Consider the following 17303-nt stretch of genomic DNA (forward strand, 5'->3'; position numbering starts at 1 on the left):
TTTATTTAATATTGAAATGGTCAGATTTGAGAATCATTTAATTATATGTTGGAAAAGCTGATTGAACTATTCCGTAGTAAGGGTCACAAAAGAATGTGATGGCATTTTAGCAAAAAGTGGGGGGTGGGGGGGTTAGTAAAATGCTTTTATTTAAAAAAAAGTCTCGCTGGATGAAGGCTGCGTTTGGTAATGATTTGTTCCAGTTAGGAATGAAAAGCTCTTTTCACTAATCCAAAACATGTGATGCAGGAGTTTAAGGAGAAAGTCAAAGTGAAGTTTTGCTCCTGACTCTACAGTGAGCCAAGGTATAAGGAGCTCTCCCAGGAAATATGTCTCTTTTGTTTCTTTGCCTTCTGAGTTTTTGCAAACTCTCTTTTCAACAGTTTCCTCGAGTATGTACTTCTGCAGAAACACTTATCAGGAAGGAATGTTGTCCCGCTTGGAATGGAGATGGGTCTTCGTGTGGAGAGCTCTCTGGAAGAGGATCATGTCAAGATGTTTTCATAAGTGATGCTCCCCATGGCCCTCAGTTCCCATTCTTGGGAGTAGATGATCGTGAAAATTGGCCAATTGTCTTTTACAACAGGACTTGTCAGTGCAACAAAAGCTTCATGGGCTTCAACTGTGGAGACTGCAGGTTTGGCTTTTTCGGCATTAATTGCACAGAACAACGATTGTCTATTAGGAAAAATGTTTTTGACCTCACAACAACAGAAAAGAACCAGTTTCTTGCCTATCTCAATCTAGCTAAATATACCATCAGTCAGGACTATCAGATTGCCACAGGAACATATGCCCAGATGAACAATGGTTCAAATCCTATGTTCAAAGACGTAAGCATCTATGATCTGTTTGTTTGGATGCACTATTATACATCTAGAGATGCGTTACTGGGTGCGTCCAGTGTTTGGATGGATATTGACTTTGCCCATGAAGGTCCAGGTTTCCCTACCTGGCATAGAGCTTTTATGTTGCTGTGGGAAAATGAGCTCAGGAAGATGGCACATGATGACAGCTTTACAATCCCATATTGGGACTGGAGGAACTCTGAAAGTTGTGATGTGTGTACTGATGAATATATGGGAGGCCGCCATTCCACCAATCCCAACCTTCTCAGCTCTGCATCCTTCTTTGCTACATGGCAGGTACAGTACAGGAACTCAATTTTTTATACCCATGTTTCTTCACTGAAGCAGAAATCACTTTTAAGTTATTCGAACAAGCATTTGGTGAAATATTGTGACTACAGTGAAAATAATATTCTTCTTTCTCTTCCATGTCTAATGTCAGATGTGAAAATCTATTTTTCTACTGCTTTTTATATCAGCAGACTTTTTTTTAATGTGGACAAATTATTAGTCTGACTCTCAACTTACTATCAGGAACGAGAAAGGGGACTGTCAGCTGCTTCCATCGGACACAAGTATCCTAGATAGCAACCCAATGTTTAGAGACTAGGGGCTGGATTCTCTGGTCGCTGATGCTGAAATCGCGTTCGGCGAGTGGCCAGAGAATCTGAGTTCCCAAGCAAATTGGGGGCGGCGCTGCTTTCATGATGCTCCACCCCCTCCAAAGTGGAATGCTCTGTGAGTACGCCGCGCCATGTATTGACAGCCTCGGGACATTGCCTGAGGCTCCCCCCCCCTCCCGACGCTTCGCCCCTGGACGTCCGAGTTCCCGACGGCTTGGGTCTCTCATGGTCTCGCCTGTCGGGAACTCGGCATGGCGACTACGGACCCAGTGTAGCGCCGTCACAGTCGGGGGAAAGTCAACCCATGGGCAGGGGTAACATTCAGGACTGGGGGCACTGTGTGGGAGGGGCTGGTCCAGGGTGCACGAGCCGGCCGAAGGGGGATACTATTTCGCTGGCCGGATCTGTGAGCGGCTGCAACCTGTAGCAAGGCTTGGCCGATGTAAGCCGTCGCCATGCGCATGTGTGGCCACGGACCTGGCAGTTCTCCCAGGGGTATCGACAGCTAGAGTTGGGTGCTCTACGCTGCCGGAATCCTAACTCCCAAAAAAATGGAGAATCGGTTGCCATTTTTGCCAGTTTTTCTCCACCGTACCCACGCCGGCGTGGGGAAATAGCTCCAGAATCGGAAAATCCAGCCCTAGAAGTCTGGGCTCTTCTCACAGGTGCTACCTGGAATGGGGCTCAAAGACAATAAGAATCAGAGGTTAGGAATGCTACCATTGAAGCAAGGTCCCTTCTCTCTGAAAAAATTTATTGAAGACTCTTGAAAATTTGATTATTTTACTGGGTGTAGAGTGTCATTTTTTTAATATTGTGAAGCATTTTACATACATTATTATTGCTGAAAGCAAGCTGATTACTCGAGCTCACTATTGAATGGTGGAGCAGGCTGAACAACCCACTCCTGTTCCTATTTCTTATGGTCTCACTCTTTCAGAAATGTGGAACTCTCAACCTTGGCCTTTTCTTCCTCCCACACCTTTCAAACTTTTAAAACTTTGCACCATTCAATAAATTCTTCCTTATTTATTTTATTCTCTTTTTTTGTCTTCTGATTTTGAACCATTAGTTTTGTTTTTCAATTTTTGATAAAATATTCAATCTGAACACTGTTTCCCACATTGCAACAGTGAGTAAAATTTAGAAGTGTCTAATTGGCTGTAAAGTGCTTTAGGGCATCCTGAAGGAATGAGAGGCAGGATATAAATGCAAATCTTTGGTTGCAAATTAACTGAAAAATTCCAGGTGTCATTTTGGACGTGATTGACAGGGTGTTTCTCGATGGCCGCATTGGTCAGATCGCCGCCTATATTTGATGGCACATTGTGCTGGAAAGGAATCCACACGAGCTTCTCGTCATTACTTGCTCCCTCACTGTCTGATTCACCAGGCTCATGCCTCAGCGTCTCATCACTAACAAGGCGGAGCTACTTTTAAACGCTCCATCACCACTCATTCCCAGTCAACACACAAGCACGGCAACTTGCAGACTGCTCCTTGCTTTGGCGATGCCAACCTCACAAGGCTTCTCGACGCTGTGGATGCGAGATGGGACATCCTGTTCCCCTGAGGTGGTCAGAGGACCAGCAGCAGGGTCACCAGTACCACCTGGGGAGCAGTGGCAGAGGTTGTAAGTGCGGGCAGCATGATCAGGAGGACCGCTGTACAATGTAAGAAGAAGACCAATGACTTCCACCGAGCTGTTGCCACCTCCATGCTGGCATCAGTTCTGCCTGCCAACACCCCCCCCCCCCCCCCCCCCCCCCCCCCCACACACATATCACTGGCTAACACCTCATACCTTCCTCTCATCCGATCTTCATGCTTGCTCCTCTACACCCCTGGCATCTACCAGCACAAATCCTTCGTGTCCAGTTGCGGTGCCCACACATGCCACATGCTACAGACCCCCCCGAACCATTAAGCACACGACTCACAAAGCCCTTTCTTTGTCTCCGCAGGAAAAGATAGCCGATAATAAGCAGCGAAGGGGCATATGGAAGGGGCGGGAGGGGTGGAGTACCAGAGATCTGAGTCCTCACATCCCGTAAGAGGAACAAGCCCTGAGGCTTGCAGTGTGACCAAGGAGAGAGCAGTCACCATCAGCGAGATTGGCCTGCAGTATCCACTGCCCCTTCACCAAGATGACTTGTCTCAAGTTAGTAGTTCATGCCGGACAAAATGATCCTTCTGTGACCTCATGTCCATTGTCTCTCAAAATCGCCGTCTGATGAGGCCAGGCCATCCAGAGTTGTTCACCCTCCCTGCCACCCAAGAGACCACTTTGGAGGAGAGCTATGAGGAGACCACAATCGAGCCATCACAACTAGCAACCCCACCTTCCACCAACACAGAGACATACACCTTGGTGGGAAACATTAGTAGACAGGCTTCTGGGGCACAATGTGGTGAGCACCATATAGTGGCTGATGCACATCGAGTGGAGGCAGGAACATCCAGGGGAGTCAGAGGTCTGCTGGATCCCAGAACTCAGTTGAGTCCCAGTCAGATGCTGAGCCTCTGGACAAGGTTATACCAGAGCTGATGCAGATGCTGGGTCATGACTGTAAGATTCACAGCATTGCAGTGAGTGCATAGCCGATTGGAGGAACCCCAAAGGTTACAGGCATAGGAGATGATGCTGAAAATGCATGGCACAAAGGCCAACAATGCTCGGGTGACAACTGCAGCGGAAAACCTGGAGCATGAAGTCAGCATCTTGAGTTGTGGTGTCCAAGGCATGGTTCAGTCTGTGATGACCGTGGCTGAGGACATCAACATCATGTCGCAGTCCATGAGGGACATGTCCCACATGCAGGTGGACATTGCTGAGGCACTGCAAAGCATGGCCCAGTCACTGAGGACCATCTCTGAGGGCATTGATACCATGGTGCAGACAATGGAGATCGATGTTGGTAGTTGCAACCAGAGATGAGATGAGTTCCCGGGGTGTGGTGGCAATAGAATCCTGTGGGTATAAACAAATGCCTTCTGATGCTCAGTTAGTGTTACATCATTCACATCATCTCCAATCCTTCCTGGTCTGCGTTCTCTCTGTTCCTTTGTCCCATTGCCTGGGCTACTCTAGTGACTCATTTACAAATCCGGGTTATTCCTATTACAAGTGCAGAGGCCGAAAGGGCCATGACTAGCTTCCCATTTTAACCTTGCAGGGACGGCCCGGTTCCAATAGGGCGCATTGTATGCATCATTGGCAGAATGTGGCCACATCTCTGCCCATGCAGTAAGGGGTTCACCCCACACATGCTTCCTTGCTCCATCCACATAAAGGTTAATCATCCCTTTCTTGGTGGTTCTTCCACCAAGCCCCCAATCGTCACCTCATCTATTTCCACTACACCTTCATGCTTCATTGCTTGTACTGTCAATCCTCCCGTCGGGTCTCCTCTCATTTCCTTACTGATTTCTACATGTCTGTCCCGAAGCAGGATACTAGCTTCCTATTTTGAGTGTCTCCCATTGGAGACGCCCTTCAATCTCCCAGCCTCTGAGAGTTGAACTATGGTGTGAGGATTATGGAGGACTACCTTTCCCATCAATGTGATGGGTCCAGGCGCGTTTATCGCTCATAAGGAGCACGCTAAGGCCTACACACATCGCTGCATACCTTTCGCAACTGAATCCATTTGGGCAGAGTAATATCCCACTGCCCTTAATTTGTCCCCATGTCTTCGGCCTACTATAGCAACTTACATTCCATTATCCTCCTGGCAGAAGATGTGGAATGGCTTAGTGAGGTCTGCCAGCCCTCGAGGAGGGGCCTTCACCATTGCTTGCTTTAGGTTAGCATAAGCCTGCGCTTCCTTCTCCCCCCATTCTATCTTTTCTTTACTAGCCCTCCCTCCTTGGTTATGTCCTGTAGAGGGTTCGTGAGGGTTGCATACCCTTCCGCTAGATTTTAAATCGTGCCAGCTATTGCTGCACTATTGAAAAATGACAAACAAATTCTCGAAGCTACTGCAAATCTTGTTCCACTTGCAGTTGCCTATAAAGTAAAACACAAAAGATCCATTTTCCTTGGAACAAAATGAGTTAATTACTCTGAACAAATATGGCAATTCAAACTTAAAAATTCTTAATTCCTGTAAAATACATCTTCAGCTGTAAACAGGCAAGGGTTAATTCTCGGCTCATTTGAAAAGCGGGGGGTGGGTAAAAACTTTCAACTGGATGTCATTACATCACCACCCCTCTTTGTTTTGACCTAACCAGAGACACGATGAGGGGACCCTTTTCTTTAATTAATCTCTACTTTACACCCTTTGTTTTTTTTCACTCTTGATCTCATAACTTTTCCCTTTCTTTCTCGTTGTGCCAGTTGTGTCAGGAATCATTATTTTTCTAACCTGACACAATGTTTTAACACAAGATTAATCCAACGCAAGATTGGCCATAATCAATTTAGATATCCCAAACTCCAATCAATCCTATTGAATCAAAATTATCTCATTCTTACGTGTATGAATTTATATCTGGATTAAAATCCCCAAATGTTGATCGACAATAACCTGGAATTATGCCTCTGACCAGAAGACATGACTTCAGGTTTTTCAACTGTTTAACTGAAATCACTTAAACTAGGATCTCAAAGATTATAATTTCAGATGGAAAATATCAACGCTTGAAACAGACACACACAAATATCATTCATACACGAGCAACAAAACATATCAAGTGCTTTGAAGCAACAATAAGCAAAATGAATTACACAAATGTCCTTGCAGTTTCTGTTCCAAACCTCAGGTATCTGTAATTAAAAACTGACGGTTAATTGCCCAGAAAGACAAACCTTTACGATAACATGACTCTATGAACCCCCACATAAACAAACTAAACAGACCAATTCCTCTGCTCGGAAAGTTCAATCAGCTAATCAAAAGCTTTCTCTCGCTGTTATAGATTCGTAAAGAGACAAAGCATTGCAAGCTCACACTCTATTGGGCAAAATAATCCACCACTCTTCTTCATTATAAGATTTGAACAATTTATTTGATTAGTTTATTTTTCTTTTCATTTAAGCCAATCTTCAACAACTGATTTCACAGGCATTGTCTTTCTTTGTTATTTCCAAATATCAAAGGCATTTTCACCCAAACTCGTCATGACCTACAAAACCTTTATTCCCTAATGGGGGTGATGTGACCACACAATAAAATTCTCACGTTTGTTCCAAATTCTTATAGTGTGCTTATAATTTCTACTTTTAACTGGTGTCCCCTCGTCCCCCCCCCCCCCCAATCTGTGTGGGTATCATTCATTCATAGATACATACGGGTATTCATACATGTATGGGAGTTTCCATAAATCCACAATTAAACACTTGTGTCAAGTAATTTAGACAGATAAGTTTCTGGGCAATTTGAAAACCAATCAATTGCATGCTGAAGTAGTTAACTTTTGTGCTCCAATTTATTTTCCTTTATTTTCCTTTACCTTCAAATCAATTCAAATTCCATTACTTAACCAAGTTTGAAATAAATCTTTTCAGTGTTCTAATTTGTTTTGGAGAATTCAAATTAAATCACCGCCGAACTGCAAACTTATAATCTGACCTTGACTCAGAAAAATACAAGCTTGTACTTCATCTACATCCCAACTAATTATTTATTTGATCAATTTTGTTCTAACATTTTTCTTTCCACAGTTGGAAAAGGCACTGTTTCGACACTCCTTGTTTGGATATATTCGTGCAGTACTTTCACCACCACATCTGTGCCAGGGGTAAGGTCAGCTGCCTCTCCCTCTAAATTATCACTGATGTTTCTCCACGGCTGCCCCTGGAGCGGTAGTCATGGGGTTTAAATTAGTTTACGTACAGGCTCAGAATAATGACAACAGCTTTGTCTGTCTTGTCACTTGTCTGAGCCTCTCTCCATTTCTTTCTGCTCCTCACTTCAGAGACGGATCTTCACCATAGCAGCAAGTATGAAAGCTGCTATTTGTAGTTTATTTTTAGTCCGTCCTAACTACCATGGTTTTGCTCGGTGCTGCCATCGGTTCCCCATTGGGGTTTCCCTGTTTTGACTGCCATCGATTAGTCGTGGGGCCCAACCTTCACGGTCTTTCAATGCGCGGCTTTCTCACTCTGCTCATCGGCGGGGTACGAAGGTCTGTCTTTGCCCACCCAACATTAGCACGTACTCAGTGTTGCGTATGTTCGCCGCTTCCTACCTTGCAGCTTTTTCCCTTGTTTGGGTTGCACAACCTAGAGTTCCAGCTGCCTGATACGTGACTCCCCTAACTACTGGGTGGTAAATAATAATGTACTCACCCACATAGGAAATGCATCATGCCGCAGGATTCCTGTGAACAACCCTGCTCGCAGTGATGACAATAAGGGGCAATTTAGCATGCTCAATTCACCTAACTGCACATCATTGGACTGTGGGAGGAAACCCAAGCACTCGCAGGAAGCCCACACAGACGGGGGGGGGGGGGGGGGGGGGGGGGGGAGAACATACAAATTCTGCACAGGCAGTGACCCAAGGCTGGAATTGAACCAGGGTCCCTGCCGCTGTACGGCAGCAGTGCTAAACATTGTGCCGCCGTGTTGCCATTGTCTTCAGTTCACACCACTATATTCTCTATAGAATGTTGTCCCTCTTCCTGGCTGCTATGTAAAGCTGAACTAGAATGTTCACAACCTTGGTGCTGTATTGGACCACAAGATAAACTTAGAACCACGTATTTAGATCATCACTCAAACTGTCTATTTCCACTTCTATAAAATCTCCTGGCTCCATCCCACCTCAGTTTATCTGCTGCAGAAAACTCATCCGTGCCTTTGCTACCTCTAAATTTCAATATTCAATGCACTTCTACTTTGACACCTATCTACCACCCTCCCTACATGAGTTTATCCAAATTTCTACTGCACATCTAATGTCAAGTTCTGTTTCCCCATCACCCTGTGCTTGCTGACTTATGTTGGCCCTGGTAAAGTATTTTAAAGTTCTCATCCTTGTTTTCAATTCCCTCCATGTCCCATCTCATGTCTGTAAGCTCCTCCAGGTTTACCACCATCTGCACTCCTCGAAATCTGGCTGCCTGGTCATCCCTGATTTTAACTGCTTCACCACTGTTGGTCATGCCTTCAGCTGCCAAGGACATAAGCTCTGGAATTTCCTCCTGAAACCTCTCTATATCTCTACTATTATGCTGTTCTTTAAAATCTACCTCGATGCTCAATTGTCCCAATATCTGCATGTGTGACCAACGGGATAACATTTTGTTTATCAAAGTTTCTGTAGCGTACCTTGATGCATTTTATTAAACTAAGGCAGTATAGAAATGTTGGTTGTTGTTCTTCCAAGCAGCTGATTGCAGCAGAGGCCTCAGTAAGATATTAAACTAAGTGTTGTCATAAGAATGTCACTTGAAATGAAATTAAATGGAAATTGCTTATTGTCACAAGTAGGCTTCAAATGAAGTTACTGTGAAAATCCCCTAGTCGCCACATTCCGGCGCCTGTTTGGGGAGGCTGGTATGGGAATTGAACCGCGTTGCTGGCCTGCCTTAGTCTGCTTTCAAAGCCAGCGAATTAGCCCTGTGCTAAACAACCCCTTAAGAAATGTTTGGCTGCTCATGTTACTGCAGTGATGTCAGAGTGTGGGTGAGCTCTGGCTCTTTTTTTTAGTTTCACTTTGAGAAAAGCTTGGGTGTGTCTGTGTTTTTTTTTGTTTCGTTTCAGTGTTGGAGCTGAAGCCAGACAAAGCAGGTGTACTGTTGTTCTCTCTGCCATTAAAAGACTATCTCTTGATCATTTGGTGAATTCAGAATTATAAGTGTTCTCAGTAGTGAATTTAAACCTGATGTGCTTCTGTTAAAAGGTGTTTCTTTTGTCTTCTGGATGTTGTTTGGGAATTTATTAAGGATTACTTAGTGTTGTATTCTTTGTGGGTTGTATTTGAATTAATGGTTGCTAAGATGTTCACTGTATGTTTTAAAAAGGTTAACTTGAGTTCATAGAATAAACATTGTTTTGCTTCAAAAAATACTTTTTGATTTCTGCTGTACAAAACCTGTAAAGTGGGCCTTATGCTCCCCATACCATAATCTATTAAAAGTTGTGGGTCAAGTGAACTCCATGATACAGTTTGGTGTTCTCTAAACCCTGGCCCATAACAGTGTCATGTTTAACTCTGAAAATGTGGAACTTGCTCATTCTTTAGTCCACCCAATAATTCTGTGCATCAAAGATCTGTGCGGTTAAAAGGGTCATTGAATTATGTTCTGGCATATTTCTGAATGGTCTTTCTATGCTGCTGATGGGCTTGTCTGTCTGCCTTCGCTGTGTTCACAACTCGTGGATGGCGATTTTAGAAGCTTCAACATGATCTGTTTTTACACAAACTCTGAGATCCAGCCACCAATTTCCATAGTTACTGTAACAAGATATAGTAAAGCCTCACAAACCTGACAATAATTTTGGATATCTTCCTGGAATCTCAACCTTCTTCTCAGCTCTGTCTGTCTTTTGGTTTTCAGAAAATATTTTATTGAAGCATTTGTAATTTTCACAATTTAACATATTGTCATTTCTATAACAACCGCGCGGGTCGATGCACAAAATACACCCTAAAATAACACCAAATAATAGACCATGTACCCCACATCTCCCGCCCTATCCCCAATTACCCGTATGCTAAATTCCCTGCCCTTATTTTATTTTTTTTTAAATTTAGATTATCCAATTATTTTTTCCAATTAAGGGGCAATTTAGCGTGGCCAATCCACCTACTCTGCACATTTTTGGGTTGTGGGGGCGAAACTCACGCAGACACGGGGAGAATGTGCAAACTCCACACGGACAGTGACCCAGAGCCGGGATCGAACCTGGGACCTCAGCGCCGTGATGCGGTTGTGCTAACCACTAGGCCACCGTGCTTCCCCCCTGCCATTATTTAGCATTACCATGCCTCCTATTTTCCTCCCCCCCCCCCTTTTTCCCTTTCCCCTCTTATTGCTGACATTCAGTTTTTGTTAAAGAAATCGATGAGCGGCAGCCAGCTTTGGGCGAATCCCTGTATTGATCCTCTTAGAGCGAACTTGATTTTTTTTCCAGACTGAGAAACTCTACCATTTCGCTGACCCACATTCCTGATTTTGGGGGTTCTGAGTCCATCCATCTGAACAAGATCCGTCTCCGGGGGGCACGGTGGCCTGGCCTGCGATCTGGGCCTACCGATCGGTAGGTGGGCTGGTTCCGTGGGGGCCTAATTTACTCCTCACTTTTGGGGGCCATTGACGCCGGAGTCGTTGGTGCCGACTTGGCCCCATTATTAGAGAATCCTGCCCATTATATTTGTATTGGTAAACATTAGAAATAAGGTGTCATTTTAAGTGGGTTTAATTTAATGTTACTGTGCCTGGAAGAGTAAAACCTATATTTAGGCTCTGATGATTGTATGTGTGGGGGTTGGTTAAGTTCCAACTGTGTTTCTATTGTGTAAAGAGAGGGCTATGGCATGAAGAATAAATACACCAGCAGCACTAGCGTAGCAACTGGGGCCTTGTCCAGTAGAGAAGCTTTTACATTTTAGTTTCAGCTTAATTTATGAGCAGTTGGAGATGGGTAGTGAGAGAGAAAGCAACTTGCACAATTTTGCTAGAAATAGTTGACTTTGAAGACTAGAGAGGGAACATCTCTCTCAGCTTTGCTGGAAGAAAAGCCACACCATGGACTATTGGTTAAGGAAGCTTTAAGGAAACTAGAGAAGTTAAAAGCAGTTTCCACAAAGTGTGAGGTTAAAGGTATTAGAACAGAGCATTGTTCAGTCAAGGCATTCAGAGCTGAGAAGAAAGTTGAGATGCTCAGAACAATATCCATAGTGATTTTCAGATATGAGATTTTACTACATTCTGTGGAACATGAGTGAAATAATTATAGAAATTGATGGATGGATCTTAGGGTTAGTGTAAAAATAGTTGAGACAAAAAAAGCCCAAAATAGGGGTGGTGTGAAATTATAGACTGGAATAGATTTTAAAGTGGAGCTGAACTTGGGTTAAAAGAGTCATTTGTAAAACCTGGACTGGATTTTGGAAGGCAAACTGCTAAGGGAAAGCATGGGCGCGATTCTCCGCTGCCCACGACGGGTCGGAGAATAGCGGGAGGACGTCCCCGACATTTTTCACGCCCTCCCGCTATCCCCCCCCCACGGCCGCCCCACGACACGAATCACTGCTTGCCGTTTTTTACGGCGAACAGCGATTCTCCCCAGGCCGATGGGCCGAGTTCCCAGGCCTTTACGGCCGTTTTTACGGCAGCAAACACACCTGCTTGCTGCTGTTGTAAAAACGTCCGCAACATGCCCGTTCTGGGCATCCAGGGGCCCGATTGGGGGGCATGGGCCTGCGATCGGTGGGCACCGATCGCGGGCAGTGCGTCCGTAATGGACGCACTCTTTCTCCCTCCGCTGCCCCGCAGGATTAGTCCATGGGGCGGCCGAGGGAGATGACGGCCCCGCGCATGTGTGGGTTGGAGCCGTCCAACCCGCGCATGCACGGCTGACGTCATCGTGCGCATCAGTCGGCGTGACGCTTGGCGCGCGGACTTAGCGACGGTCGCTAAGGCCGCGATGCCGTGCTTCACGGGGCCCCGCTGCTAGCCCCGCCCGGGGGGGGGGGAGAATTGGGTCCCGGGAGGGGACGCGGTGGCTGCCGTGGAACACGGCCAGTTTCACGGCAGCCTTTACGACTCGCCGCATTTGTGGAGAATCGCGCCCCATTATTATGAGAAAAAGATTTTAAAGCATGTTTTTGGGAGTGGAATTTGGAAATTCGCTTGTGATCATCATCTGGAGGAATTCTGAGGAGAAATCCCCAGACAGTAACTTGGATTCAGAGCGGAGTGCATGCATTTGACGGCAATCATCTTTTATGATTAAAAGAGACTTTTTGTGTTAATGAGACCTTTGTAGCTTAAGATGTATTTTGTTATCCATGTTAATCTTTAAATCTGTGTGTTTTTAAGGTAAGTGGTGAGAAGAGTATTGTAAAATAATCCAATTTTTCATGTTTAATAAATACTTTTTCTTGTGTTATGCTAATTAGCAGTCCTGTGACTCTGTTTCTCCACAATTTATAAAAAAAAGTAACAGTTACGGTCTTTTGAACCAGAGTTTAATTCTGGGATCATCGCATTCAGTTATGACGTCAACCAGGATCATAGAATGTCAGCAACATTAAATCATTTTTAGTCCACTGTCACATCAGTCCGGTCACCCTCCTCATTGCACAGTATTCATTTATCACCTTCTCAATGGAGCTAGCAAAACAAGAGATAAAAGAGTTTTTGTGACTCAACCAGACATCTAATAAAGCAACCTGCTGACTTTCTGAAGCAGATTCTGCTGCCTGAACAATTCTGTGGTCTGCTCAGTACAGCAGAAAGTCTCCAGATTCATTGTGGTCTGCTGCATTCTTCCATCCACACTTTCCTTTATGTTTTGAAAGGGGAGATGTTGGCATCCAGAGTCAAGATAGCAACAGTTAGAGTTTCCACCAAAGCTGTCAGAGGTATCACAAGTGGCTGCAACACTTTGGACCCAGTGTTCTTGGAACTGAGCGCACATGTCCACAGTTGACTCGATTGTTTCCATGCCGATGATGACCATAAATTAACTGGCAATCCTCTAATCCAAAACAAATTTGGATCTGTAACCCATACCAGCTCGGGAGAGGTAAGTTGGAGGTAGACAGAACAGAGGTAGAAACGAGAGAAACAAAGAGGAGAGAATGCAGTGCAAATCAATCCACAACTTGTATAATAATGAACATGTGTGGTAAACCACTGTATTGTATTGTATTGCATTGTACAGTTGTATTGTTACATGCCTGGGCTTGTTCCTGCTGGCTCCGCCTATGGTTCCTCCCTTCGGGCTCATGTATAAAGGTGGCCAATCTCCAGCCCTGCCCTCATTCTGGGACCGGCTGCCAGCAGGTGTCTTTAAGCTGATTAAAGCCACAGTTTTTCTCCCGACTCCTCGTCTGTCGTCAATTGATGGTACAGCTGGTTTAGCACATGGCTAAATAGCTGGTTATTAAAGCAGATAAAGGCAGCCAGCAAAACGGGCTCAATTCCCGTGCCAGCCTCCCCGAATAGGTGCCGGAATGTGGGGACTAGGGGCTTTTCGCAGAAACTTCATTTGAAGCCTACTTGTGATAATAAGCGATTTTCATTTTTTCATTTCATCAATTTAATCAGCTTACAATTTTCAGATGGATCCATCGCTAATACCTGGTCGCCTGGAGCTGGACCCCCAAGCAGCCAACGCCACTATTACGTTTGAATACTGGCTATGCTGCTTCGAATTGTACGTCGAGTCCTCCGCGATCGCCGTCGCCGGGTGAGCCCGCAAGCTGTGAATCACAAGCTGTGAATCCTCAACTCCCGGGTGAGCCCACAAGTATTCCTAATCACCAGGGATGCTGACTCGTGCGAGGATGCGATAGCGCTGTTGAAAGTACAGTTAAGGGAGTCAATGAGGTGTAAGCTAGGCATCTCCTTGCCACGAGGCAACAGCGCCCCGGAGAATTTCTGCGCAAGCTGAATTTCTGCGCGCATTGTGGGTACTCGGCCGGAACTGCAGTTGTAAGGTGGTATTGGCTGCCGAGCACACAGAGTTGCTGATCCGTGACACCTATGTCACAGGCATAAAATACGAATTACATCCACCAGCGCCTACTAGAAGGGGGTTCACCGTCCTCCAAGAAACAGTACAGATTTTGGACTCATTAGAAGTGGCCTTCCACAACTTGGATGCCTACACCTCCGACCACGCGGCACCGTCATGGATGTCGTGGGCACCGCCATCACCCGACCCGGGGGCGCTGCAAGCCTGTGCTGCGCAGCAACCTGCCAATCCCGGAGGCCCAAATTGCTACTTCTGTGCCCAGGGTAAGCACTCCAGGCAACACTGCCCAGCGAGGAGCGCAATCTGCAACGGGTGCGGTAAGAAGGGCTCTAAAGTCTGCCAGGCCCAACAGCGCTGTGTGTAACTTGTGGGGGCCGCCTTCTTCAAAACCACCAGCCACATGTGACCCGTGGGGGCCGCCATCTTTGCCGCCGGGTTAGGTACGTTTTGGCGCAGCCATTTGGGCGCGGCCGTTTTGGCGCGGCCGTTTTGGCGCCAACCGTTTTGGCGCCGGCTGTTTTGGCGCCGGACGTTTTGGCGTCAACATGAGGGAGGTGTGTTCATCAAATTTAGTAGTCGCACAAACTTTGTTACATTTTGTTTAAAAACCAGTGTTCTTACTCATACATGATATGTATTTAAGGGCTTGCTGGTTTTGACTGGATCATCAAGAATTGTAAACGCTATCTTTGATACCTTGCTATTTAATAGTTACAAGTTAGCATGTATTCTAATGTATGAAAATCAAATGTATTTCTAAATTTGCTTGCAAACGGTTTAAGTGAATGGTGGACATGGTAAAGTGAAAGTGTTGGGCCGAGACAGCCACCCGCGTTGTATCCGAGCCGCGGATATCCATGATGGGGGTTTTAAATTTATTTTAAAATCTATGCTAGCGCTTCCCATTGTGAGTCTACGGGGGGCAGGGGGAGAGGTCAGACCCCCGTAGACTCACAATGGGAAGCGCTAGCATAGATTTTTAAATAAATTTAAAAGCCCCATCGTGGATCCAATTAAAACAGTATCAATTTCAGCGGCCGGCTCACTTTGATCCGGAGAGGGAAGCTGCTCTCACTGAAACAATCAGCCGGCCGCTGAAATTGACACTGCCGGCTGCTCTCTCCCTCCAATCAGAAACATTAAAACTTAAAAGTTGGATTGGAGGGAGAGAGCAGCGGGCAGTGTCAATTTCAGCGGCCAGCTTCCCTCTCCGGATCAAAGTGAGCCGGCCGCTGAAATTGACACTGCCCGCTGCTCTCTCCCTCCAATCAGAAACATTAAAACTTAAAAGTTGGATTGGAGGGAGAGAGCAGCGGGCAGTGTCAATTTCAGCGGCCAGCTTCCCTCTCCGGATCAAAGTGAGCCGGCCGCTGAAATTGACACAACTGACAGTTCAAAATAGTAAATTGAATGTTTCAACAACAAATACAATAGTTTTCTGAATACAAGAATTTCTATCGTCTGCGCCCAAACGGCCGCGCCAAATTGGCTGCGCCCAATTGTCCCATGGCGCCCAAACGGCTGCGTCCAAACGGCCGCGCCAAAATGGCCGCGCCCAATTGTCCCATCCCCTTTGCCGCCATCTTCGGCACCACCTGCCACGTGCGACCCATGGGGGCCGCCACCTTTGCCATCATCTTTGACGCCACCAGCCACGTGCGACACTTGGGAGCCGCCATCTTTGATGCCACCTGCCACGTGCGACCCGCGGGGGCCGCTATCTTTGATTCACCCTGCCGCCACCCGGAACCCCTGCTCATCCGACTGGCCCACCCACCTTCCGAAGATCGCCTCTATCACCCTCGACCAGTCTCGACCTCATCACCTCGCCAAACCCATGATGCTAGTCCGGATCAACGGTCACGAGACGACCTGCCTGTTTGACCCCGGGAGCACAGAGAGTTTTATTCACCCAGATATGGTACGGCGCTGCTCCCTCCCAATCTTACCCGTGAATAAGAAAATCTCTGGGTTCCGAATCTCATTCCGTGGAAGTCCGTGGGTATTGTGTTGAACCCTTGCAGTACGGTTCAAAGGGTTCAAACTCTATGTCCTCCCACAACTCTGCGTTGCCGTGCTACTAGGCCTTGACTTCCAGTGCCACCTGAAAAGTCTTATCCTGGAGTTCGATGGACCCCTACGCCCCCCTCACCGTATGTAGCCTCTTGACCCTGAAAGTCGCCGCACCCCTGCTCTCCACTAACCTCACACCGGACTGTAAGCCTGTCGCCACTAGGGGCAGATGATACAGTGCTCGGGACAAGGCCTTTATCAAGTCGGAGGTCCAGCGACACCTGCGGGAAGGGATCATGGAGGCCAGTACTAGCCCCTGCAGAGCCCAAGTGGTGGTCGTCAAAACTGGGGAGAAGCACCGGATGGTCATCGACTACAGTCAGACCATCAACCGGTACATGCAGCTCAATGCGTACCCTCTTCCCCACATATCCGACATGGTCAATCAGATTGCGCAGTACCGGGTCTTCTCCACCATCGACTTGAAGTCCGTGTACCAGCAGCTCCCGATCCGCCCGGAGGACTGCCAATACACTGCTTTCGAGGCGGAAGGCCGCCTCTACCACTTCCTCAGGGTCCCCTTTGACATCACCAATGGAGTCTCGGTCTTCCAACGAGTGATGGACCGAATGGTTGACCAGGAGAGGCTGTGGGCCACGTTCCCGTATCTGGATAATGTCACCATCTACGGCCATGACCAGCAGGACCATGACGCCAACCTCCAAAAATTCCTCCACATCACCAAGCTCCTTAACCTCACATACAATAAGGAGAAATACGTTTTCTGCACAACCCGCCTAGCCATCCTTGGCTACGTTGTGGAAAACAGAGTGCGAGGGCCCGACCCCGACCGTATGCACCTAACTCTGGAACTTCCACTCCCCCACTGCCTCAAGGCCCTGAAGAGATGCCTGGGGTTCTTCTCCTACTATACCCAGTGGCTCCCCAATTATGCGGACAAGGCCCGCCCACTCATTAAATCCACCCTTTTTCCCCTGATGGCTGAGGCCATCTGGCCTTCAACCGCATCAAAGCAGATATGGCTAAAGCCACGATGCACGCGGTAGACGAGTCCATCCCGTTCCAGGTGGAGAGCGATGCATCCGACTTTGCCCTGGCCACTACCCTCAACCAGGCGGGCAGGCCCGTGGCTTTCTT

At 46.7% G+C, this 17303-nt stretch overlaps 1 protein-coding gene across 1 annotated transcript in view; it reads left to right on the plus strand.

The window, feature by feature from the left end:
* Window positions 1–277: 277 nt before the first annotated feature.
* tyr (tyrosinase) overlaps window positions 278–17303 on the plus strand; it is a 102608-nt gene continuing 85582 nt past the window's right edge. Inside the window, exon 1 of the mRNA XM_038819074.1 lies at window positions 278–1145. Within this exon, the coding sequence (XP_038675002.1) occupies window positions 330–1145 (816 nt within the window). The 5' untranslated portion in view covers window positions 278–329. The remainder of the gene's footprint in view (window positions 1146–17303) is intronic.

This window comes from Scyliorhinus canicula, chromosome 14, assembly GCF_902713615.1.
Source record: "Scyliorhinus canicula chromosome 14, sScyCan1.1, whole genome shotgun sequence".
NCBI classification, from domain to species: Eukaryota; Metazoa; Chordata; class Chondrichthyes; order Carcharhiniformes; family Scyliorhinidae; genus Scyliorhinus; species Scyliorhinus canicula.